The following is a 25,702-nucleotide window of genomic DNA, read 5'->3' as shown; positions in this document are numbered from 1 at the left end:
GGTTGTTTCCCCACCCCCCAGTTGGCAGTTACAGGTTCGGGCTGTGGTGGATGTGGAGGAGAGGCTGTCACAGCTGAACACGGTGTAAATCAGCCGAGCGCGGTGTAAATCCAAGTGTGAGAAGGCTGCTCATAACCCCCGCAGGTGCACCGGGGCCGCGCAGTCTGCCGAGAAAAGGTAAACTGCGACTCGGAGAGCTTTTTTCCCACCCTTTTAAACCGAGAACATCCTCGGCCTCCGGCCGGGCGGGGCTCAGAGGTGCTGGGCGCTCGCTCAGCGGAGCCGGGTGTGCAGCGCGGTTCGAGGGCAGCCCCCGCCCGGCTCCTCCCCCGGCTGCTCCGGGCCGCTGCCTCCCCAGCCCGGCGCGGAGCAGGACGGGGGCGATGGGGCCCGGGAGAGCCTTCCCGGGCAGGGCTGGGACTGGTTCCCAGCGGTCCCGGCGGGGACACCTTGCTGTCCCATGGGCGGGGTGCGCGGGGCAGCGGGGATGCGGCAGCCGGCTCCGAGCCCCTGTGCAGCCCGGGACAGGGAGGAGGGACAGGAGGCACCCAAAAGGCTGGTTCCGCAGCCCACGTCCTGTCCCGGTTCCGCAGCCCAGGTCCTGTCCCGGCTCTGGAGGAGCCCCGGCCGCTGTGCCTCTGGTACCCCCGCAGGGAATGCCGAACTCAGTGCGGGCATTGCCGCAGCTTGGCAGGAACACGGCGTGAATCTCTTCAATACATAGTGCTATGCTGCGTTAGTAATATAAAAATCACCACCCGCGAAACCAGACTCAGCCCGTGCTCTGCTGCTTTAATTACTTTGTTTCTTGCACTTTTTGGGTGCGGCCAGGGGAAAGTGCTGAGCCTGCCAGGGCTGGCTTTCCAACAGGTTGTGTCTCTTGTCTTTAATAGACATCTTTCTGCAAAAGACACAATGACAACTTGATCACAACTTAATATTCAAGGAAAGACTGATGCCTCTAATGTGTCTGGATACTTCATGAAAGAAATTAGAGTAGCCTTTTTGATTATTTTGCTTAGTAAAGATGAGGTATCACTGTGAGATAAATCATCCAAGCAATCAGATTTCCCCACTTTATTTAGCAAGGGCTGTGCTGGACAGGCAGTGTGTGTTCTGACCCACTTCTCATCTGGGTGTTGGGGTATCAACCATGTCATCTTCAGTGTGTGCTCTAGCCACAGGCAAAGTCAGTAGCGTAAGCACTTCTGTCAGAATGCACAGTACGTTTAGCAAAAGCTCTCAGGTCAGAAAAGTGCCTTTTATTCTGTAATTCATGGGTCATACAGGATCTGATCTGCAGCACGCTGATTTTGACAGTACCCCATGTGAGCAGTGCTGCAAGATCAAGGTCTCTTCATGGACAGGAGTCTTTGCTGTATGGGGGAAGAGCCTCTCAAAACTCTTTCGCTGCAGAACTGGGCGAGGGAGAACAAATAAACTGATTTTGCAGAGCATCTTCTGGAAATTTAATCCTGTTTATCCCTTGGAGAGAACATTGTCAAGAAATCTGTGATGTTTGTTTTAAGGAGAAGTTAAAAGCTTCCCCTGTTGTCTTCCTCCTCACCCTTCAGTTTCAGATCCCACTGTGAGCTGCCCCCAGGCAGCTGTGGCTGGGCAGAGGGGATGTGTGGGGCTCCTAAGAGAAGTTGCTTACTGCCTCCAAACCTTGGCAAGAAGAAAAAGGTAAAATTTATTTATGGCAAATAAGCTGAGAGAGACTGAGAAAGGAGATGGGGAGATTGGTTCCCTCTACATCTGAACATCAGATGAGCACGTAGAAGTGAGCCCCCCTCAGCAAGCTGGGGCCATTCCTCAGCAGTGCCAGGAGATTGCTTGGCTAGTTAAGAATATGTTTTAATGAATATGGAGTGTAATCTTTCCTGCTTTCTCCCCGATTAAAATGAGTGATATTTTGCAATGTTGAAAGACATGTTGGGAAAGTACTTGTCAGGAGGAGCTTTTCTCCCCTTTACCTCTCCTTCCCATCTCTGGTGTCACTGCTCCAAACACAGTACACATGGTTACAACTCTTACTCAGCAAGAGTAAGTTGCCATCATATTCATGTGTCCAAGTGAGAATCTGAGTACAAAAATAGGAGTTTTGGCTTAGTGTGGTTTAAAAAATATATATTTTGGACTCATTATTGAGGTAGATGTTATTAAAATTCCCTATCTTAATGGCTGAGACGATAAAATGAAAATGTCCTTCACTCACCACCCCACCACCCAGCAAAGCTGCTAAGATTGCTGCTGCTAATCCTGGGCTAATGCTGATGAGCAGCAGGTGATGATGAAGCTTTCTTTCAATTCCTGTTGCTGAAAGTCTGGCTGGGCCTAAAAGGCAAAGAATTCATCCTGCAAATTAGTTGATTTAAACCCAAGATAAAACCAAGTTGGCGAACCATCTTGTCCTGTCAGTGTTTTGTATGAAAACAATGTGAAATCCCACAGCACCTGTTACACGTGACTGCAAGCAGAGGCCTGTCCAGCTCTGGGTGATGTCCTGGAAATAGCTCCTAGGAAGAATGTCCTTGAGGCATGGCAGAAGAATGACCTTTCCTCTGTGGAATTTGCAGGGCTTGAAGCTCCTGGGGGACACACAGTGGGGCTTCCCCAATGGAGTCATGTTTTGTGTTGGTCTCCCTTTAGCTAAGCCTGGGATCTGCCCATTTGGTGGGGGCAGTCTGGTGAGGGTGCTGGGAGCATGTGCTGAAGGGTGATGCTTGATGCACCTGGCACTGCAAGACAGGGTTATTGTGTCTGTAATCCCTGGTGGGGTGATGCCAGAGGGGATTTCTTAATCCTCTCTTCATTTTGTACCTGTGCAGGTAACTGAGCATGGCCTGCTTTAGGTATTTTGCCTTGTCTGATGTGAGGGAATATATCATTTGCTGCAGAGACAAGCCTTTCCTGAGAAAAATCCACCCATTTCTGGAAAAACAACTAATAGAGCTGGTTATCAAGAAACACGCTTACTTGTCTTTAACTACATAAAGAAAATCTGCTTGTGCAATGACAGGGGCAGAGACTCATCAGGAATCTGGTCTAGTGAGTGCTTTTAATCTGGAGAAAAAATAAATATACATGTTTGAAATAGAAAGCCAAGAGCTCTACCAGATATATTTGGTCTAAATCTGGGCATGCTTGAAAGTGTCACTGAACTCTACCTATGATGTGATGGCAGCCTTGCTGATTTCAAAGGAAAAATGAGCAGAAAATTGAGTTTGCTGGACAGTTATGCATAAAAACATCTCCCCAGAAAGCCAGTCCTTGTAAAACATGAGGCATGAAAGAGCCTGGGGTTGAGTGTTGTTGGAGCCCCGCGATGGGGATGGGCAGCAGCGCTGCTCGAGGCGGGGCCCGAGGGACGGGTCCCCTGCGCTGGGCTCGTCCCAGCCGGAGCTGATGGGGAGGTCGGGGGGATGCGGCTCGGGCTGTGCTCGGTGAAGCCCGAGCAGCTCTGTTGGGCTCTCCAGCGGCTTCCCCAGGCACAGGGCGCCCTGGTGGGACTCAGCTGAGAAAGGGAGGTGCACAGAAGGGAGAGGAGAGGTCGTGTCTGCGCGGGCATGGAGAGGAGGGCAGGCAGGGCTGGCTGTGCCTCCCTCCCTTCCAAGGCTGCTCTCTCCGGATGTGATGGGAAAGGAGAGGAGTATGTTGAGAGATTTCTATTATTCCCTCATTTTTATAGGTTTTCCTCCTATCTGTTCCCCAGCCTTCTCCCCAGGGCAGGAGTTACTTTTGCCTCTCAGACAAAATGTTTCTGAGCTCATCACCTGAGACACCCAGGAAGATGATCAGCTGCAGGTAAAGAATTTGGCTTTAGAAATTGGATTTCAATTATTCTTCTTTTTTGTTTCTTTTTGGGTTTTTTTTTTCCTTCCAGATTTGTCACCATGAACCTCTTGTCATTTGAGTCCATCTGCATTTTCCTGCTTTCCCAAGGTATGTTTAAAGCTGCCATTTTGCATCAGTGTTTTTTGTTTCGGGTGCTTCCCTATCTCCTGTTGGAGTTCTTCCCTCTGAGGAATGAGAGCCAAATCAGTGCCTCTCCAGGAGGTTTAGGGATAAACTTCTGAAACATAGTTTCACACAAGAGGGAAGAAAATAATACCTGGAGGAACAGCTTTTCTGAGAATTTGAACGTATGACTGATCTGTACGTAAAGTGTCTAACTGATGTGGGAAAAGCTGATGTTCTATTAAAAGTGCATAAATCTATCCAGTGGTTATGGCTGTAATCTCAGGAGCCTAAGGCTGGCCTAGCTCTCATTCTTGCACTGTGTCCCTGCATGCAGTGAGCAGACAGACTGTCCTTTGTGCTGGAGTCATGTCCTTGTCATTTTTCATGCTCTCTGTGTCCCTGCCAGAAGGAATTTCCTGACATAGATACACTGCTGTGTCACCAAATTATGTTTTGCAACTGTGAAACCTATACAGCAAACCAGCATTTTTGCTGTTATAGGTTAAATCCTGTGTGTTTTGTTCATGGATGATTATCTGTTTGATCCCACAGCTTTGCTGGCATTGGGTATGCAACAAATCCACGTTGGCCCGGAGATGATTGGCAAGATCTCAGCTGCTGGCCAGTGTAAGTTTGTTTTATAGAGCATTTTCTGTTTCTGAATTTCCTCTTTCTTTGGTTGTTTTGGCATGTTTTGTTTTGGCATTTTTAAAGTTTTTTGTTGCTGTAGTTATTTACATTTATTAGCCCCTCTTCAGTCTGTAAAGTCCCCAGCAATGCTCTGGCAGTCACAGCACTGTGGCTGCCTCTACCCCAGCCTGGCTTTCTTCCCCGTTGGTGTTAGTTCTCCTGGGACGTGATCTACTCTGTTTTTCCCAGATTGGCCATTTGCCAACTGGATGGTGTTTCTGTCTGTTCTTCAGAGCCTGCTCCAAGCCATGCTGATTTGAAGAGCTGTGTTTAATTACAGCCTTGATCAGACCTCCCACGTGGGTGGTTTTTTCAGGCTGTGAAGCCAGCACAGCCCGGTGCTGGGAGCAGGAGTGATGGCTGGCCAGTACATGTTCACCTGCAGCTCCCGTGTTGTACTTGCAATCAGTTACTGAGAAACTCTGTTGTGAATTCTCTCCCGATCGCCACTTTTTTCTATTGTCTGTCAAGGGCTAGATTGCATTCATTCCTACGCCGGGCATGCCCTCCAGTTCTATCCTGCAGCACCGTGTGTTCAGCTCAGACTTCCCATCCCGAGGATGGGTGTTTGGGTGTTTCTCCCTGCTGCACATCCCCAGGAGTCCCTTGGTGGGCTGCAGACATCCTGCTCACGAGTCCCTGTGGAAGAGCTGCATTGCACCCCTCAACTGCAGAGCCGCCTGAGGAGTGTTTCTCGGTGCTGAGCCCATCTGGGGGCTCTGCAGTTTTCTCTGTGCATGCTTAGGCAGGGATAACAGCCCTCTTGCAGCTCCAGGTTCAGCCCAGCTCCCAGGACAAGGCTGACAAGCCAGGACAGTGCTGGCAGGGAGGCTGTGCTGCAGCTTGTCCTCCACACAGCACCCCAGGGCAAGGCTGGGTGCCCCGTTAGGAGAGCCAGTGACCCAGAAGGGAATGCCTCACAACTTTCAATCCCTGTAATCTGGTATTTGAAAATCCTAATTATAAATTCAGGTTTTGGCTAGCAGGAATGATCTGGAAAAATAGTGACAATAAAAAGATTGTAATAATGGGGGGTAGAATAATGTCACTGGCTAAAACAGCTCTTAAGGGGTCAGTGTGCTCAATCTCTATTGAACTTCTGGATTCTTTTTCTCTTGAAGTTGATTCTGGAAAATGCTGCAGAGGAGACTTTAAAATTTCCCTTTAAATGCTTTGAAAATGACTCTTCATAGTCTGCAACCTGCCATTTATTTATTTATATCAGTGAAATTGTGAGTTTCCACTGCAGCAAAAGCACCTCAGAAACTTATATTTGGGAGCAGTCATGCTCATGCAGGCAGGGGTGATACAAAGACACATATCTGAAGAGGAGATAAAAGGCAGATTTTCATGAAAAGTGTTTCTGTCAGTATCTGGGAGCTGTTCAGCGAATTTGTTAAGGAAAATGAAAGCCTATTTTGAAAAATGTGCTGCAGATGAAACACACTGGGCTCTGTGGGACTTGATAGACTTTGCAAATGCCTCCTGGATTTACGTCTGCCTTGGTCAGGGAGAGCCTGCAGGTCCCACTGGGCAGGCTCCCTTTCCCTGCTGCTCAGCCCTCCCTCTGTGTCCTCTCTGAGAGAGCACCTCTCCCTGTGTTTGCTGATACTTCACTGCATTGGCAGCTCCCCTGCTGTCACTGAGACCAGGCTGGGGCTCTGAACTCCGAGCTGAGTCTGCCAGACTGAGAGCTGAGCTGGAGCTGCTGCAGGCCAGAGCAGGGCTGCATGAGGGCTTTGGGTTGTGAACACTGGCTGCCCTGGTCCATCCTCTGCAATTTGTCTGCATTTCCAGCTCTTGGCTGCCTGCTTCCAAAGACTGGGGCTTGCAAAGTGCAGTTTCACAGTGTATATATTTTTTCTCCTAGTGATGCAGTGCTCTGCCTCATTAGATGTCCTTTTCCTCCTGGATGGCTCCTACAGCATTGGCAAAGGAAGCTTTGAAAGGTCCAAGCACTTTGCAGGCAAGCTCTGTGATGCCTTGGACATCCATCCATCCAGAGTGAGTGTCAGGAATATATCCTCTAATTTTTAAACAGCTTGGCAGTGTGTCTAAAGGCCAGTGGTAATGTGCTGAATGAAATTGCAAAATTCAACCTATCAGCTGCCATGGGGGCAGAGTATTTATTCAGAAAGAATAAAAACTGCAGTTTGTGAAGCAGTGGGATTGTAGGATGCTTCTTGATTCTTCAGATTTTAAGTAGTTCCTTTTGAACTTGAGAAAAGACATAATCCTTCAGATTAAAGATGATGATTTGGGGTTTTTTTTTACTGATTTTATTTTGGTTTGGAAGCTCATAGATTAGTTGGATCTTTCTCTTGCTTTTCCTTGGAAAGCTACAGAATTAATCTCTGGGAAGTTAGCCAGCTTTCAGTACAGATGTAAAGGATGTAGTCTGCTTGCTCTGCTTCCCCCAGAAGGAGATGGGTGCTGTGCTGCTCTAGTCTCAGGTCTTGCTCCCTGGAGTCAGCCTTGAGGCAGCTTTGGACCTGAATGACACATCCTGAGGTTTGTGTGAAGGGACTTCAGCCAGACTGGCTGCAGTTCCAGGTGTGCATCAGTCCCACAACACTGCCTCAGACCCTTGGAGCAAGCTGGGACAGTTTCTGGACTTGATTCCATGCCAGAGCCTGTCCAAATAAATGTCAGGTCTTTGGGAAGGTTGTGTCAGCGAATATTTAATATTTGCAGATTTGGTGATGTATTTTATTTTTTAAATACCGTCTTTCCACTAGTTTTTCACTTAATCCTCGCATAGACTGGACTGAAAATTAGTAGTCTTTTCACCTTTGAAATTGTCACATTCCACTATGCTTCTTGTAAGGCTTCAGTGAAGTATTCTGGATGTATTGCCCAGTACAGACCATTTAGTCTATTTGCATTTTCAACTAGAGAAAATGGTTTTAGAGGAACTATTAGAAAAAGTATTGGTTTGTGTTGCCTGCTGTGCTCAGTGCCAGAGGGAGCTACTCTCAGTAATGGGAAGGTTGCCTGCACAGTGTATAAATGGGTTGGTGTAGAAGGTATTATTTATAAACTTACTGCCCCTGGGGCTGTGAGCTGCTCTGAGTGGATAAAGATAGATCCTGAGCTGCCTCTAACTGCAGCAGAGGCTCCTTTTGTTTCCAGATAAATTTTTTGCCTTGTTTATAATCTGTATAGATAATACTGGAGTTCCTGCTCTCTCAGCTCATTTAGAGTGCCTGTGGCTCAACAGCAAAAACATATTTTGCTGCCATACAATTTAGTCTTCCCAAGTTTTTAAACTGATCAAAAGAGTAAAACTTGCACTTGCACCTTTCATGACCTTTCATAACCTTTTCTTTTAGGTCCGTGTGGGAATGATACAGTTTAGCTCAACTCCCCACCTTGAATTCCCACTGGATTCTTATCTAACCAAACAAGAAGTGAAAGAGAGAATCAAGAGGACTGTGTTCAGGTCATCTTATTTTACAGCTCTTCTCTTTCTGGGCTATGAATAATCTCTGGACTGAGGGGGTTTTTGAGGTTTAGAAATCTCTGTTTCTGCTGTGCTTACACCAGTGTGGTGTCCCCAGGGAGGGAGGTGAATGAACACTGTGGTCCATGATCCACAATCCACTAAAAATGTGAAACCTGGTCTGTCTTAGTGAAAGTTGATAGGAGACAAAGTTTTCGGTGTCCTATTATAATGTGGTAAATCAAGAGTTTTCCAGGTCTTTCTGCCAATTTGAGCCAAGCAGTGGGATACATCCTCCATGGAAAAGCAAGCATGTTGTTCCCTCATGGCTGAGCTAAGGCAGCACAGTGTGCTGCTTCATTTTTTGGTGGTTACAATTTCCTTTGTCCTGTGAGTCAGTGATGAACTGTTGGTCTGTAGATATCTATGTGTGCTCACTGAATTCAAGAGGATCAGGTTTTCAGATGGAAACCTTTTTTCTTCCTGAATGTTAAGATTTGGATGTCTTCCCATGACCCAAGGAAATGGAGCCAGAAGTCCAAAGAAGAGCTGTCCTTAGAGCCTCTCAAAATCCAAACTTTCCATCTTGGAGAAATACATTTGGATCTACTAAGGATCTGACAATCACCCCAAAACAGCACTTGTTTTGATGACAGAGGAGGCTTTGGTAAGGCCTCTGGATGTCTGGTCTTTTAGCTCATCTGCTTTAGGACTAAGGGTTAGATCAACATTTCCCATGGATGTCTGCTGCTCTCAGGAGCTTGTACATATTGCAAGCAAATGTGATCAGTTTTGCATTTTTCAAGCAAGATCAGCTGGCTGGATTTTGTTGTATCTCTTTTGATGAGTTTAGCAAATCAAGAAAACTTCTTGTGTACTGTTACAGGAAAAGCTTACAGAAAACAAAGATGCACTTCCCCTCTCTGGTTGTTGTTGAAACTCTGTGAGAACAGAGAAAGTGAAGCAACATTTGCTGGCTGGCACTGCATTTCTTTGATGACAACAGAGGGATGCTGACAGATCAAACAGAAATAGTGACGTTTTGCCTGGCTATTTCATCTAGTTTAAATGAAAAGCTGACATTTTGAAGTCGATAAAATAGTTATGGATGGATTCCAGTTGGCTTCTGAAAAAAAAAAAAAATGGGTGTTTGACATCTTGGTTGAGAGGTTCCTTGATGTGCTTCTGATGAGCCTTTCCTGACTTCAGCCCAGAGCTGACAGCACTTGGAAGGAGGCAGCACCAGACTAAAGTGAAGCTTTTGTGATTTATTTGGAGACTGCCGGTCTCTCTCTGTGAATGCTGGCCAAGTAGCTCTGGAATTCATTGGCCAGTTCCAGCCATACTCAGTGGTAATCTCAAGCTAAATTTCATGTGAATTTTTTTCATATCAGTCAGCAGCTGGTTACAGGAGAGAAACCTTCTTAGTGCTGTCCCTGAAGAAAGACAGCAGGTAAAGTGCAGATCTCCTTGTGCTTCAGAAAATCCTTATTGGAGTAATGCCTCAAACACACTTCCACTGTGTCAAACCCCAGTGAAGCTCCAAATGCAAATTAATAAGCAATTTAATTTAATGAGCTCTTTATTAACTTTTTCTAATCCTCAGGGCTCACATGGGCACAGTGTACTGAGTTCATCAAGATTTAGTCACTACACTGGCTATGCACAGTGTATTTTTCCTCATGCAAAGCACTATTCAGTGAAACATCTCGAAGACATCTGGTCAGAAAAAAGGCAAATTTGGACTTGCTATGAACACATGGTCACTGAGTATGCTTGGAAATGATGGGGTGCAGAGGAGGAAGAAGTTCAAAGCAAAGAGGCCTGGCAAGTACAGAATGAAAAAAAGTTTCTGTAAAAATCAGAGGGTAAATGGAAAAACAGTGAACTTGGGCATGATGAAATGCTTTTCTAGAACACGCAAATCAGGAATCAGGTGCTAGGGCAAAGGATGGATGTTCAGAAAGGAAATGAGGTGTGTTTGTGTCAATGCAAAGAACATGAATCCTCCAAGGAAGGAGTGACATCTGTGGTTTGATTCCCCTGGGTTGTTCTGGACAGCAATAAAAGTAGCCCTTAAGGGCAAGTACAAGAAATTATTTATAGCACAACTCCTTGGACAAATTAGAAGACAGCTGGAAATGTTCACTCTGCTCTAGTGGCTTTATTATCACCAGGTCTGTGGCATGTGTGCCACATGTGGGAAGAAGCTGAGCAGGGCAGGGGCTGAGGAGAAGCACTTGGGGTGTGGATGGAGGAGAAGCTGAGCCTGAGTCAGCAGTCTGTGCTGCCAGCCCAGAAAGCCACCCTTGGGCTGGGCTGCAGGAAAGGAGTGAGGAGCAGCAGCTCAGGGGAGGTGATTGTGGCTCTCTAGTCCATTGTTTGAGTCCCCCCTGGAGCACTGCAGCTGTGCCTGGGGGCACAGCATGAGAACGGTGTGGGGCTGTTAGAATGAGTTCAGAGGAGAGCAGCTGAGATCCTCAGAGGCTTGGAGAACCTCTGCTTTGGAGACAGGCTGGGCTGGGCAGAGAATGTGTTTTAGGGAGAGATGTCTCTGCCCAAATGAAGACGCAAATGAGACCATATGATAACAACATACAGATTTTATTTAACATGGATTTTATTTACAAGAAATGTGAGGGAGAGAGAAATAGGAAGACATCTCAGAGAAAAAGAGCAGAAGAGAATCTGTTGGAAGTAGATGGTCTCTGAGGTCTGTCCCAAACTAAACCATTCTGTGATGCTAGAGGTTTGTAGATGTGTATTTTAACTTGATATTACTGTAATAATAATAATAACAACAATAATAATAATAACAATAATAATAATAATAATAACTTGCTGCTACTACTACTATTTTATCTTCATCATCATCATCTTATTATCATCCCTATTGTTCTCCTTCTTCTTCTTCCTAGTACTTCTTTTTCTACATCAACTTATTCTTGTCCTTATTCCTTTTCTTATTCCTTTGTATTTTCACTCTTATTCTTTTTCTTTCTTATTCTTGTTTAAATTCTTATTTCTTTTCCTATTCTTTTTCTTATTATTTTTTTCTTATTATCATTCTTATTACTTTTCCTGTTTGTATTCTTTTTCTTATTCTAATTCCTTTTTTTCCTTTTTCTTATTCTTAATCCTTTTATTATTCCCATTCTTGTTCTTATTTTTTTTTTCTTATTCTTATTATTATTCTTACTATTTTTTCTTGTTCTTATTCTTATGGTTAATTATTTTCTTATTTACTACTACTACTTCTTCATCTTCTTAATCTTCTTCATGTTGTTATTAGTCCTACTCCTATTCTTTTTCTCTTTTTTTTTTTTTTTGTGTGTTTTGGTGGTGGTTTTTTTTTTCTTTTGTTTTTGTTTTGGTTTTTTTTCACTAATGATACTATTTCTAAAACTCAACTTGCATCTGTTTTGGACAAATGGTGTTTGGTGAAGTCATGCAGTGTGCAATGGAGTCCTGGGAGCAACACCTGTCTGTGCCCATTCTTCTTGGATAAAATCCCAAAGGATCAGCATGTAATCCTTTCAGGATGAGAGGAAATGTCCTTGGATTCCACCAGGGGAGGTCCCAATGAAATATTCTAAACAATTTTTCTCTGACAGCGTGGTCAGGCATTGGTTGGAAGAAGTTCCTCAGGGAGTTGGTCGAGTCTCTATCTTTGGAAGTGTTCAAACATCATCTGGCTGTGGCACTTGGGGACATGGTTTCAGGGTGATGAAGGTGGTGCCAGGGTGATGGTGGGACTGGATGACTCTCAAGGTCTCTTCCCACCCTGATGAGTCTGTGGTCTTCATCACTGAGTCACATGGCACCAAGTGTCCCCCAGGGGTGCCAGTTTGGGGCTGGCCACATGGGTAATATTTGCTCTTGGGGAGGCCAGCTTGGGATGCTCCGCAGAGCTGGGGATTGCTCGGGCTGCAGGGCCATGTCCAGGCAAAGGCAGCCGTGTGGCTGCCCCAGGACGCGGGGCAGGCTGCGGGCCAGCTGCCATCTGCGGGGCCCGGGCTAGAGCTGGCAGCCAGCCCTAATCCTCAGGCTGTGGGGCCGGGCAGGAGCAGCGGAACAGCCCCCGCAGTGCCCGGCACAGGCAGGAGGGACGTTTCTTGGATACCTCTTGGCCAATGGACTCTTCCCAATCGGACACTTCTTGGTAGCTGCTGATGTCTCCATGGGGCAGCTCATGCTCACTGTATTCTTCCCAGTCAGAGAGATTCTGGGAGCTATGAACTTGTCCTTGGGAAAGGCCTTGCTCTGTGCCTTCTTCCCAGTCTGAGATTTCTTGGTAGCTGCCATCATCATCACCATGGGACAGCTCTTCCCCGATGCATTCATCCCAATCGGAGAACTCGTGGTGGCCTTGGGCTTCTTCTAAGGACAGCTCCTGCTCAATGCCTTGCTGCGTGCCTTCTTCCCAGTCCGAAATTTCTTGGTAGCTACCGACATCCCCATGGGACAGCTCTTCCCTGATGCATTCATCCCAATCAGAGAGCTCATGGTGGCTTTGGGCTTCTTCTAAAGAAAGCTCCTGCTCAATGCTGGCTTCTCGTTGGGACCCTTCCTGGTACCTACCTGCTTCTTCTGGGGACAGTTCTTGCTCAATTCTGGCTTCCCCTTGAGACCCTTCCTTGTAGCTACTGGTTTCTTTTAGGGACACTTCCTGCTCAGTGCAGGCTTTCCCTTGGGACAAGTCCTGGTACCTACCAGCTTCATCTAGGGACAGCTCCTTCTCAATGTTGGCTTCCCCTTGGGATCCTTCCTGGGACCTACCAGCTTCATCTAGGGACAGCTCCTGCTCAAAGCCTGCTTCCCCTTGGGACTCTTCCTGATGGCTACCAGTTTCTTCTAGGGACAGCTCCTGCCCCGTGCTGGCTTCCCCTGACACTTCCTGGTAGATTCGGGATTCTACTTGGGCCAGCTCTTGTTCACTGTAGTCTTCCCCTTGGGACTCTTCCTGGAACCTACCAGCTTCATCTAGGGACAGCTCCTGCTCAAAGCTGGCTTCCCTTTGGGACCTTTCCTGGTAGATCTTTGATTCTACTTGGGACCCCTCCTCCTCAGTGCAGCCTCCCCCTTGGGACCCTTCCTGGTGGCTACCAGCTTCTGCTAGGGATAGCTCCTGCCCAGTGCTGGCTCCCCCTTGGGAGACATCCTGGTATCTACCAGCTCCTTCTAGGGACAGCTGCTGCTCAGTTGAGGCTTCTCCTTGGGACCCTTCTTGGTATTTGTTGATTTCTCCTTGGGACAGCTCTTTGTGTTCCTCATCTTTGCACTGAGAATGCTCAGGCTCCTCAGCCGAGGCCTCCTCCTCAGGCTCTTGCTCTGCCAGGACTGATCCCTTGTCTGCTTCCTCCTGCTCCTCACTGGGGGCTTGGGCTCCCAGTGGGCTGGGCAAGGGGCTGGGGGGGCAGCAGGGGCTCTGCGGGGCTGAGATTGGGCTCTCTTCCCTTCTTCCTCCTGCTTCTAGCTCAGCAGCCATGCTTTGCTCCAGGTCCCTCTGTTCCTCTGGCTGCTGGCCAGATCCCTGGATCACAAGCACAGCCTTGTGCACGACCTCACAGCTGATGTGCCTCGCTAAATCCAACAGAGCCTGGCTGCAGGGGGGGCTGTGTGGAGCAGGGACTGGGCTCTCTGTCACTGCCAGTGGCTCCTCCTCCCTGAGGGCAGGAGAACCTGGTACCTCTTCCACGTCGTCAGGCAGAGGCTCAGGGGGCTCTTCCTCCTCAGCAGCTCCTGCTGGAGCAGCAGCAACTGCCAGCTCATCCTCCATGGGACTCCCCAGGGCAGAAGAGGTGCTGGGCAGCTCAAGGGCTGCCACCTTGGTGCCCATACTTCTGGGAGAGCCAGGGCCCTCCTGGGCACAAGCCTGGGCATCCTTGTCCTTCTCTGGGTGCAAGGGTTTGTCCCATGTCTTGAAATCGATGCCTTCTGCCCAGAGGGACAGCCCCTGGCTGCTGACACCTCCTTCCTGTCGGGGCAGCTTTTGGCTGCTCCTGTCTTTTTCCCATTGGTGCAGCTCCTGGACATTGTAGCCTTTTCCTTGTGATAGGTCCTTGTCCCTGTTGTCTCCCACTTGGGACAACTCTGGAATTCCCCCGTCTCCTTCCTGTTGGAACGTGTGTGGATGGCCTTGCGCTTCTTCTTCCAAAGGAGACGGTTCCTGGTATGCCGCCCCTTCCCGCTGGGACAGCTCTTGGTATGTCTTATTCTCTTTGTCCGATTGGTACAACTCCTGGACTGTCACACTTTCTTCCCACTGGTACAGCTCTTGCTGTGTGCCATCTCCCCACTGGACTCTCACACTTACCTCCCTCTGATGCAACTCTTGGTGTCTCACCGCTCCCCATGGGGAGACTTCCTGGATCGTCACATCTTCTTGTCGTTCGTAATACTCTTGGACTGTCACTTCTTCCCAAAGGCGAAGCTCTTGGCCGGTAGCACCTCTCCATTGGGAAAGCTCTCGATCCCTGTCATATTCCCAGTCTTTGTCCATGTGGGCAAAAGCCCCCTCCCCCTCAGTCCTACGAGGGCAGGCCTGAGCTGCTGCCCGTGAGGGCCTGGTCGTGCAGCCAGCCGGGCAAGGGCCTGGGCGCTGAGAGTTGGGGTTCACCGTGTCCTTCTCCGCGTCTGACGTCATTGGGCACAGGGATCCCGGGGGCTGCTTCCTCCTGGGCGAGCGGCTCTCACGGGAATGGGCTCCCCAGGGCTCCGTGTCCCTTAGATACCCCCGGCAGGGCAGGGCCGGGCTCTGCCATGTCACAAGGGCCTCTGGGCACCACCGTGTCCCGCATCACCCAGGGCCCTGACACAACACACCTGTGTCACAAAGGGCCACACCCGGCACCCCTCCAACAGCCGAAAATACCACAATTTTCAGATGGAAAAACGGAAGCTGTAGAGACATTTGTCAAAGATGGAAATAAAATTCAAATATCCAAGAGTTCTGGTTACTGCACCAATTGCAGAAACACTCTGCCATATGTTAGAAGTCTCTTGGAGACCACTTTGAGTTGGAGAGGGGGGATGTAAGGGTGAATAGATGGGACCAGAGGGTAGGAAGATGAGAAGAATGACAGGATTAGACATCTCCATGGATATGTTATGTGGTGACAAGCAGAAATAGGCTACATTTCCCATTACCAGCGGGTAAATTTTGAAACCCAAATGGTAAATTTAGCAGCAGGGGAGGAATTTTGATTTCTTATTTTCTGATTATATCTCCCTGCTTTCTAGAGGTGGAAGCACAGAGACAGGTCAGGCTCTGAAGTACATTCTCCACAAGGGTTTTCCTGGTGGCAGAAACTCAAGTGTCCCTGAAGTCCTGATCATCATTTCGGATGGAAAGTCCCAGGGCAGCACTGCAATGCCTGCAATGCAGGTGAAGGGGAGACACATCACAGTTTTTGCTGTGGGAATCAAGTTTCCAAGGTAGGAAACTCTCCAGAGTGGGAAGTAGACATCCAGCTAGCCAAATGGCCAGTCCTGGTGAGTGAGGGGTCATCTCAGACTAAATACGAGTTTTGGAAAGAGAAAAGGTGTCCTAGTGTTTGCCAGAGCAGCGTTGATATTTTTTTTCTGTAGCTGTGGGTGTATCTTGGAGATAATCCATACCATTTTATCATTGCCAGGGGTGGGAAGTCTGAAGGACTTGCTTCCTTCAGAGAGGAAGGGCATTCCTTCCTTCCAAGGAGGGGAGAAAGTGTGGTGTACAGAACAGTCAGTGTTGAGATGGACTTTCCAAGTAAATTGATTTTGTCTTATATTTTTTGTTATTAATATTTTTATTGCTGCTGTTGTTGCTTGATTTCTCATTTCGTTTCTGTTCCCAGTAAATTGTTCTTATCTTAATCCACGATTTTTGGCTTTTGTGTTTCCAGCTGGAGGTGAGAGGGGAAGCAAGTGGGTTTCAGTGAGATCACTAAATTGGGGAATACCACACTTAAACCATGACAAAAAAGAATTTTCAGGGTAATATAGGCATGGGGGAAACACTGACTTGGTGGCTGATGTAGAAGGAGCACCAGAGTTGATGAAGGACACTTTACCACTTTGTAGAGCTATGCTGCTGCCTGAGACTAAACACACCAGGATCTTGGAAACTGAAGAGTGTCATGGTTTTGCATCAACTCTATTGCACAGGGTTGGTTTTGACTCTTAATTCTTTGTGGGGGAGGCTGAGCAGCTGACCTGTGCCTTGCTTGGCAGGTGGGAGGAGCTGCAGGTGCTGGCCAGCGAGCCCCCCGAGCGGCACCTGCTCTTTGCTGGAGATGCTGACGATGCTGCCAACGGCCTGTACAGCACCTTGAGTGACCCTGTCTGCACTGCCACCGCTCCAGGTGACCCTGCTGGCCACACCTCCATGCCCATGCCTTTAGCTTGGACATGGCACTGAGTGAGGAAGATAAGGCAGTGTCAGGGAGCGTACAGGGGAATTAGCAGGTGTTACACTTTGAGGTAATCTGCTTCTGGTGCCCAAACAGGATGGCATGCTCTCCAAATACCTCCAAGCTGCAGAATCCTAAACCTTTCTGCATCCTGATTCACCTCTGAAAATGGGAATATTGGCTTTTGCTCATGTGACAGGGGATAGAGGGATAAAGGCAGTTGTGTTAAATTTTCTAATGGATTTGGCTGTGTGTTAAGGGGGGGCACCTGGGGCTTGCAGGAGTTAGAAAGGATAGGACTAGAGTGGTCCAAAGGTAGCATAAAATCAAACATATGAATGATAAAGGCACGAAAGGGGCTGAAAACCTGTAATTGAACCATGAACTCAGCAGTGTGAGATTTATAGCAAAGCAAAGGAGGCTGAATATTTAGATTCCCAGAAAGTGGAGTAGACTGGTGATCTTTTCAACAGGAAATGTCCCATCTGGTGTCTCACTGAGGCTCCTGGAAGCTCTGCCCAGCCTGTTGTTGTCAGGTAGTTGAAAACAGTTGTCTGCTCTTACAGCCTTTGTATTTTCAGGCAGTTGATGCTAGTTTGCCTTTCACTTTGCTACAGGCTGCAAAGTTGAGTCCCACCCTTGTGAACGCAGGACCCTGGAGACTGTGAAAGAGCTGGCTGGCAACTATGTGTGCTGGAAAGGCTCAAAGCAGCCCAATGCAGTGCAGGCTTCACTGTGCCCTTTCACCAGGTAAGCTGGGCACCCACATCTCTAAAAATGAGTGGGGCTGAGAGATAACAAATACAGTAATGAGGCTTTTATCTGATCTTGACTCTTTACTGGGATGAAGATCCCTCAGAAGACTGATGCAAACAGTCTCTAGTCCTAAGAAGAGTCTCTGCTCTGATCATTGGCTGAGAAGCAAGCAAAATAATTTTTTGAGTCTTAAAAATGCATCCATAATTTTAAAATGTAAAGGTTGCAGTTGAATGTTGCACTATGACACAAAATAACTCACGCATGCATGCTAGATGCAAAAGAGAGAAAAGAGAGCAAAAAGGAGGGAACTTTATTTCCAACCTCGCAATATATAGAATTCCAAAAGTGGCAGGGGATTGCAGGATGAAATTGCCACCTCTCCAACCACACTGGTCAAACCAACAGTCCATCAATTCTCTCCTCCCACAAAGAAGAATGCAAAACAATTATTGTTTACATGACAGTGCGTGAGAACTCCAGTAGAAATATATAAATATCAGAAGGCATAGAAAACCTTTAGAAGAACTTTAAAACTTTCAAAAGAACAGGGCGACAGTTGAATTTAAAAAAAAAAGGGTAGATTCAATGAAAGTATGCTTTTCCTTTTGCCATCTCATTTAGAATGGACTGTTTTTAAAAAAATACTTGTTTTGAAAACCTGTGTTTTCAAAGGAAAATTTGTTCCATTGAAAACACAGTAAAGTCCACCTTGAAGGCACCTTGTTAATATTTAAATTAATGACAGGTCTTATTCTTCCTGTTTCAGGTGGAAGCGAGTCTTGATAAAATACCCATCCAGATGCTTCCGAACTGTATGTCCAGGTGGGATTTTGCTCTTTCAAAGCTTTAATTTATGAAGCATGAAAGGTAATAACTAAAGAACAAAAAGACAGGGGTTCGCTTTCACTTCTCAAAAAATTTGTTCTGAGTGAGACACTGTGATCGGTAGATATTTAATCCATTTTTTGTTTCTCATGGGTATCTGTGACCAGAGTTCTTTTGGATTAAAATGTCTCCCAGTAATTTCTGCTCTACTTGAGGAGCCAGTGAATTCTCATCTGTTCATGTCCCGGGGGCAGAGTCTTGCACTGCTTCCCAGTGCCTGCAGGGAGTCACTGTTCTCCAGCCAGGGGATCATGCACTGATGCCTCCAGTCATACACTTGGTACCATAAGCAGCATCAGGTTAGTGGGGAGCCTGACACGTGCTGATCACCAGCCTATTTTTGTGGCTGTTGCAATAGCTGTGGTCCTTCAGTCCTTTTCAGTTCAGGTGACAGCAGCTTCATTTTCTTTATCAGTACAACACTGCCCAAGCAGCAGGCCAGACCCTGACCCCTTCATTGCTGCTGAAAATCTGTCAGGGCTGCAGGACCTTTAGCAATTCTCTGTTTATACAAATATGGTGTCACTGGCATTGTTCCACATCAAATGAAGGCAGAGTCTGGTTTGCTTTCTTGCCACAGCCTGCTGGAGAGCCATCCCAAATGGAAATTACCCTGGAGATAAGGAAACACATGGCCTTGTGTTAGTTCAAACTCTGTAGCAAGAGGGGAAAAGCTGTGACCCTTTTTCTACTAACAGTGATGCTCATGCTGGCAGAGGATGAGGAGGGGCAGGCTTCCTGCTGACAACCTGTCTTTCTCTTCCCTGTCCTGTTCAGACCCTTGTGACTCCCAGCCGTGCCAGAATGGTGGCACGTGTGTCCCAGAGGGACTGGACAGATACCACTGCCTCTGCCTGCTGGGCTATGGAGGAGACGCCCACTGTGGTAGGTGTGAAGCTGTGCTCTGTCTCCTTCCCTCTTGGCCGAGTCCTGCCTTTGTGACACCCACAGTCTTTTCTCCAAAAGGCAGGCTGAGTTTACTCTGATGCTGGTGATGACTGTCAGGCCCAGTGACTGGGTGCTGCTGTTCAGACACCGTGTGCCTATGGAGAGCACCAGTATTGACAGTCTCACCCTGGCATGGCTGCCTTTGTGTCTAAATGCAGGTGCCATGGGATCAGGAGTACAGAGTCACTGGGAGAAGCGTGGATGTGTCTGTTGGTCCCCTCCCCACACACATGGGTGCAGCAGGAGCTCCTGGTTTTGGGGGTTCAATGTAAAAAAGCCAAAAGCTCCTGATCATTAGAAAACACCTTGTACTTCCTTTCCCCAGAATCAAGGTTCCAGCTTCAAAGAATCTCAGGGTGTCATAGGTGAGGGTCTGATGCTTGGACTCTCTCCTTTCTCCAGTATGTGATTGTGTCATTCAGAGTGTTCTGCCCACAGCACTGAGAGAGTGGAGCTGTAATTTCTGATTTGAAGTTTGCCATCCAAAATTTCATGATTTCCCATAGATATTTCCTGTCTTTTAAAGGCTTATATGGCACCCAAGCAAAACAAAGCCTGCTCCTGGCTCATTTGTCCTCTGTGTCATGATATGAATGGCAAAATGTTGGGGTTGCTGGACACAATGTCCCCTCTCCACAAGGCTTCCAGCAGGCTGGGGTTTTCCTGCAAATGGTTAATTGCCTTCTCCCTTTCCAGCAGCAAAGCTGAGCCTCGAGTGCGCTGTGGATCTCCTTTTCCTGATGGACAGCTCAGCAGGGGTCACGCTGGAAGGGTTCCTGCGCTTCAAGGCCTTCCTCAAGAGATTCCTCCAGGCCGTGGTGGGCCAGGACTCGCCAATGAGCGTGGGGGTGGCCCAGTACGATGATGATGTCAAGGTACCCATTGAACTGGGCCAACACAAGGACACACTCAGTCTCATGAAGAGTATTGATGCCTTGAATTTCAGTGGAGGAAGAACCCTGACAGGCAGAGCCCTGCAATACATTGCACAGCACGTTTTTAGGAGTACCCCAGTCTTTGCAGATGTGCAGGATGATCTCCCACGTGTGGTTGTCCTGCTCACTGACTCCAAGTCCCAGGATTCGCTGGCAGAAGCCGCTAAATATGTGAAGGACCAAAATCTGTTCCTGATTGGCATAGGCAGCAGCTTCGTGAGAGCTGAGCTGACCACAGTGACTGGCAATCCACAGCAGACCATTGTCTACTCAGACCCTCAGGACCTCTTCAACAGGATGCCAGAGCTGCAGAGAAAAATCTGCAGTGTGGGCAATCCTGAAGGTAAGACTGTGGTATGGGCATTGTGGGACAAGTTTGCCAAACCATGCAGAGGTGTCCTGAATTCCAGCAGAGAGGAGGGAAGGACAGAAGGACAATGTCCTTGTTTTTGTTTGTCAGTCACAGATCCAGGGACTAACCTTCCATGAGTAATTTTTTGTGATGGATCTCTACCTATGGGTGTGAAAGAGACATAGATCACCCTTCACAGTCGGTGATTAGCAGTGTTGAATTTTGCCCACAATTTCCTCTCACTGCTGTTTTTCTGTCAGAAAGGAGTAGATATATATTCTGAGAAATACCATCTTTGTTCTCCTTTCCACAGGCTGCCAGGCCCAGTCTCTTGATTTGGCATTTGCTGTGGATGCCTCGTCTGGAGTTGGCCTGGAAAACTTTCTGCGTCTGAGGCACTTTGTCAGGAGCAGCTGTTTGCACTTCATCATCAACCGGGATGTCACCCAAATTGCCCTGGTGACCTATGGCAGCAAGGCTCACACTGTGTTTGCTTTGGACACCCACACAAGCAACTCTGCTGTTCTCCAGGCCATCAACCAGGTGCCTTTCCTTGGGGACTCAGCCTCTGCTGGCAGTGCCTTGCTGCACATTTACAGTGATGTAATGACTGTGCAGAAGGGAGCAAGACCTGGTGTCAACAAGGTGGTGGTGCTGCTCACCAACGGAGGGGGCATGCAGGATGCAGCTGCCCCAGCTCAGCAGCTGAGGCACAACGGCATCTTGGTGTTCATGGTTGTCATTGGGGACACAGAGAGGGACCTGCTGCTGAGAGTTGCTGGGTCTCCCAACTACCTGGTCCACATCTCCTCCTATGAAGACCTGCAGTATTACCAAGGCCTTATCATCGAAAGGATCTGTGAAGGTAGGAGAGCCTCCAGTCATCACTCTCTGTCAGTGCCATCAGCTGCTGCTGAGTTGTAGGTTTTCTGGTGTTTTACTGACTGAACTTGATACTTGATATCTCTTGCATTTGTACTTGATATCTTTTTGCATACTGTACTCGATATCTTTTGTCTTTACGGATGGGGAAACTATGACACAGAGGTCTGATGACTGTCCAATCCTGCAGGAATTAGTAACCAGCTTTCCTAAGATTCAGTCCAGTGGGTGAAAGTGGGCATAGTGTGACTGGCTCTTTCCAGCCCTGCTAGATCTAGGTTCTGCTTTCTCTGACGGAATAAGAAGTTTGCTCTTTTTCTGATGTTACTTAAATCTGTAGAATTTGCTGTGTGTTACTGAACCCCTTCAGTGTTGCTAGGCTGGGGGGGACTTAATGGGCCCCTTTTTTGTGCTGGTCTCTGCTCTCTTGTCCAACAGGTTTGTGACCAGGTGTTTGTAAAGTGAGTCTGCAACATCATCACTCCTGTTTGTCCTTAATATCCCACTACTGAAATTATCATGCAGGCTTTTGAGATTTTGTGTTGCACTGTATTTAATCTTTAAATCAGAATCTGTCTGTTTTGAAGCCCTCAGACTGTTAAACTAGGCCTTCAGACCAGTTGTGATGTATCTTCTTTGTAGGACCAAATCCTTATCCTCAAAGTGGAAGGGAAGAATTTTCAAATATTTGTGTAAAAACTCATGTTTGGGGGTTGAAAAAAAAAAGGTGAAGTTTTTTTCAAAACTTTGAGTCATGAGTGCCAGTCCTCAGCTGGGGAAAAATACGGCTCTAATACTAAACTTGAAACACTTGCACGTTGTCTAGAAATCAGCTTTTTAGAAAGGACAGCAACCCTGATTTTCAGACAGTGACAATGAAAGTCCTCCTAGTTAAAATACCATGCCTTGTTTTCTCATTCAAAATAGCCTAAGTTTAACATCTATCCATTTGCTTTTGTTATGTTTTAACATGTTTATAAGATCAAAAGAAGCGCGTTTGAGCTGCAGCACAGAGGTCCTTTTCATCTCGGGGTATGCCTGTGTCTCTTTCAGGCTTAGAAAGAGCTACAGCATCATCTCTTTGGGGTGAGGAGCTGCTCTCCTGGCAGGCTCTGCAGATGGTTTCTACCTGGAGCTTTTCAGTGTGTTTCTGTTGCAGTGCTACTTTCAGCTGTGTTATTACAAAAACAATGTACTGTACCTTGAAATTAGCTAAAACGCCAGGGGTGAAGGGGAAGAGACAGCAAGGTTCAATGAGTCAGGGTAATAACATATCATTTCCTGAGACTGAATTGCTGCTTTCATTTCATGTGCAGGTAAATCACAGTTTGTACAAGGGTGATGTAGAGATAAGCCCTTCACTCAGTCTTCTACTCCCAAATCCAAGGCTTAATAACAGAATCATTGTCTGTGAAAGGACTTAAAAAAAATTATGATTCATTATAGAAGTATTTGAGAAACAGACAGACTCTGCCTCTGTATACCTGGAATATGGTATTAGTTCTGAGTCTCATCCAAAAAGAGTCCAGAAAAAGATAACCCAGGATTTAGGAGAAAAGTTCCCAAGCATTAAATATATGTGAATCAGGTTAATGGAAATACAAGTTATTGGGATGATCAAAGTGCAAGAACCTTATTTAAGGTATGATAACAGCAGGCTTGAGTTCAGAGGAATGGTGTGGCAGAATGACTCCCCACAGCAGGGAATCTGTGGATTATGCTGTGGAGCATCCCTGGAGGGATGAGGTGGACACATGACCTGTAGAGCAGAGCACCATGAACAGCTCCCTGGGGAACAGCAACCTGGAAGATGAGTGGTGTGTCCAAGAGATCCAGCTTTCATTGCCACTGGCTTTTCCAGCCCAATGAAAGTGGAAGTGTCCATCCCTGGGAATACACTCTCAGGCAGGATCCCAACTTAGAAATCCCATGATGACAAAAATATCTTTGAACCTGGCTTGATTCCCTGTAAAATCAACTGGAGCTAAAGACTGATACGTCTCACGTCTAGGACTGGCAAAAAAAAAAAAAAAAACCAAAACAAAAAAACAAAGAATTTCAGTTATAATTTTGCCAGTGTTAGGTGTAGGTTGAGACTTGATGTGCAGAGGGAAAATGAGCACAATGTCTTTTAAGCTGTAGAAAGCTCTCTGGCAGGTAGGGGATATTATTTGTATTTTTTTTTTCCTTCCCCTTTTTCTATTTTCTCTGTGATTTTTCTGCCCTGGAGCAAAGAGTAAGGCAAGCAGCTCTACACCACGTAGTTGTTGAGCAGAGGAATTTCACACCCTCACCAACACCGCAGTGGTGTTGCCAGCAGACTGGAAGCAAATTCCTCTGGGATGCTGCTACTTAACCTAATGTATTGGCAGCAAGGCAGCGTGGAACACTGCCAGCCCTGCTGACAGCTGGGCTCTGTTGTGTTGAGAGGGTTGGGAAAGCTGTCACGTACTTCATAACAATAGGGCTAATAACTTGGGCTGTGCTTGCAGGCTTCTCTCAATCCCCCTAGAAAAGAAGCCCAGAAATTTTCCCTGTGTTGTTTTCCATTCATGCCATTCTTGCTTCCCAGCTGGCAACTTCTTATTCCTCTCCAGTGGAAATTTTTATCCTCTCTGGGGCAAAGTGAGGTTTGAACTTCAGTGGCATTTGGGATTTTGAACCTGTTAGAGCAGGGCACGTGTCTTGCTCTGTGTTGTCCGTGTGTGGTGTGGGGAGTTTGGGGGTGCTCACAGCACTGCAGATGCTCTATTTTGCTTTTCTGTGATATGCAGCCTCTCATTCAGTTACTCTTTTAAGCTTTACTAGGACTATTCTCCTCCAGACTGAAACACTTAGGAAAGCCATTCTGTTCTCTAGGTTAAAGTGTCAAGACAGAATTGTGGCTTGTACCCTGTGCCATGTTTAAATATTTCTCCAGTCCCATTAGCCCCGATGACATTTTTTGCAGCATTCCTGATGGATGTGGGTCTTAGCTAGTAATCATGCAGATGTGCCTGAGCCTGCTCCTCTGCTTGTGTCTGTTGCAGAAGCAAGAAGCCCCGTGAACCTGTGCAAGCCCAACCCCTGCATGAACCAGGGCGTGTGCATCCTTGGGCCAGGGAGCTACCGCTGCGAGTGCCACGGCTGGGAAGGACCCCACTGTGAGACCAGTAAGGATCAGCAGCCCCTCAGTGATCCCACCTCTCCCTGAAGCAGAGAAATGGCTGTAGCTCTTGGACAGCTGTTTGGTGGCCAGGCCTTGGTGCTGATGTGGTCTCTATCTTATGGAAAGTGGTGAGGTTTGCGCTGCTGAGGGGGAGCAAGGGCTTCTCTCAAGAAGCTGTGCATTTTTATACATTCGCTAAGTGAGTTGGCTGTGAGGGGGGCCCAAGAAGATCTAATAATTTTGGTAATCTTCCATTCTGTTCTGTTCCCCTTTTCCCTCTGCCCTGCTAGAAGAAACAATCTTTCATAGGTTCCCCAGGTGGAAAGATTTTGGCTCTCTCTAAACGGGAGGGAGCTGTTTCTGTTGGAGCAGATGCCCTCGCTATCCCTTTCAATGCTGTCCATGGTGTAAAAGCCTCCCCACCGCCTTCCTTCTCTTCAGCAGGGGAGCAGTGGCCAGGAGGTGGGAGTCTCTGGCTCCCTAGAGGTGGCCCTGTGCCCATAGCATGAAGTTCTCAATTTAAGTGGGTTTTCCCCTTGCCCAATATTTTGCTTTTTTACCTGAATTCTGACTTCCAGCCTGTGGCCTCTAGTATCTGTCATCTAAAGGAATGCTTGTTTGGTTGCTTTGGACTGAGTGTCCAAAGTTATCCCTTGGTCCTCAAGCCCTCATCCCACATCTGTGCTTCTCTTCGGCCACAGGAGTTCTCCGGGGTGATTCTCCAAGATCTCCAGCCCTTCCTCCACGTTCCCATGTGCAGTGGAGTCCAAGGGGTTTGCAGCACTTCTCCAGAGCCCTCCAGCACAGCAAAAGGCAAACGGATCAGAGGCATCGACACAGATGAGCCAAGTGCTCCAGTTCTCCATCCAGGAACACTTCCTGCCACTCACAGGCACCATCAGAAACTGCCCTTGGCAGTGATGGAGTCACTCCAGCATGGAGACTGTGTTGAGGCCATTCCCAATTCCTGCATTGCACAAACTGGGCTTCCAGCACTCTCTTTCTTTCATAATTGAAGTAAATATTTGTGTTTAAGTATTTCTTTCTGGCATTTTGCATTTCCTCATCCAGGTCTTAAGGTTGGTGATTGTTTTGTTTGTTTTTTTTTTTTTAAACATATTTTGAGAGATCTGTGAGTTAGTCTAAAAATATGCAGAAGTCTGAGCAATTCTGGAGCTCTTGCTGAAGGGGTATAACACAGATGATGCACTTGCAGCCAGGTCCTGGAGTGAATGGCTCATTACATGCAGGAAGACAGAGGAAGAGGAAGGAGAACTGATTACAAGTCTATTCTGTTTCTGTTTA

At 47.3% G+C, this 25,702-nt stretch overlaps 1 protein-coding gene across 3 annotated transcripts; it reads left to right on the top strand.

The window, feature by feature from the left end:
- The first annotated feature begins 74 nt into the window (after positions 1-74).
- Positions 75-25,435, top strand: VWA2 (von Willebrand factor A domain containing 2). 3 transcript variants are annotated; one of them, XM_053949249.1, is made up of 15 exons: positions 75-177; positions 3,716-3,807; positions 3,887-3,945; positions 4,516-4,590; positions 6,524-6,657; positions 7,986-8,095; positions 15,338-15,532; positions 16,310-16,440; positions 17,106-17,238; positions 18,014-18,069; positions 18,910-19,017; positions 19,780-20,358; positions 20,681-21,232; positions 24,279-24,401; positions 25,099-25,435. In XM_053949249.1, exons 2-15 carry the CDS (start codon positions 3,758-3,760, stop codon positions 25,239-25,241), a joined length of 2,448 nt encoding a protein of 815 aa, XP_053805224.1. In that variant the 5' UTR covers positions 75-177; positions 3,716-3,757; the 3' UTR covers positions 25,242-25,435. The 3 variants fall into 3 exon arrangements, with proteins under 3 accessions (XP_053805224.1, XP_053805222.1, XP_053805223.1); XM_053949247.1 differs by having other exon boundaries at positions 19,777-20,358; XM_053949248.1 differs by lacking the exon at positions 75-177 and having other exon boundaries at positions 3,646-3,807; positions 19,777-20,358.
- Positions 25,436-25,702: the final 267 nt, after the last annotated feature.

The sequence above is a fragment of the Vidua chalybeata genome, chromosome 8 (genome assembly GCF_026979565.1).
Source record: "Vidua chalybeata isolate OUT-0048 chromosome 8, bVidCha1 merged haplotype, whole genome shotgun sequence".
In the NCBI taxonomy this organism is placed as follows: domain Eukaryota; kingdom Metazoa; phylum Chordata; class Aves; order Passeriformes; family Viduidae; genus Vidua; species Vidua chalybeata.
This window is presented reverse-complemented; position numbering and strand designations above follow the sequence as displayed.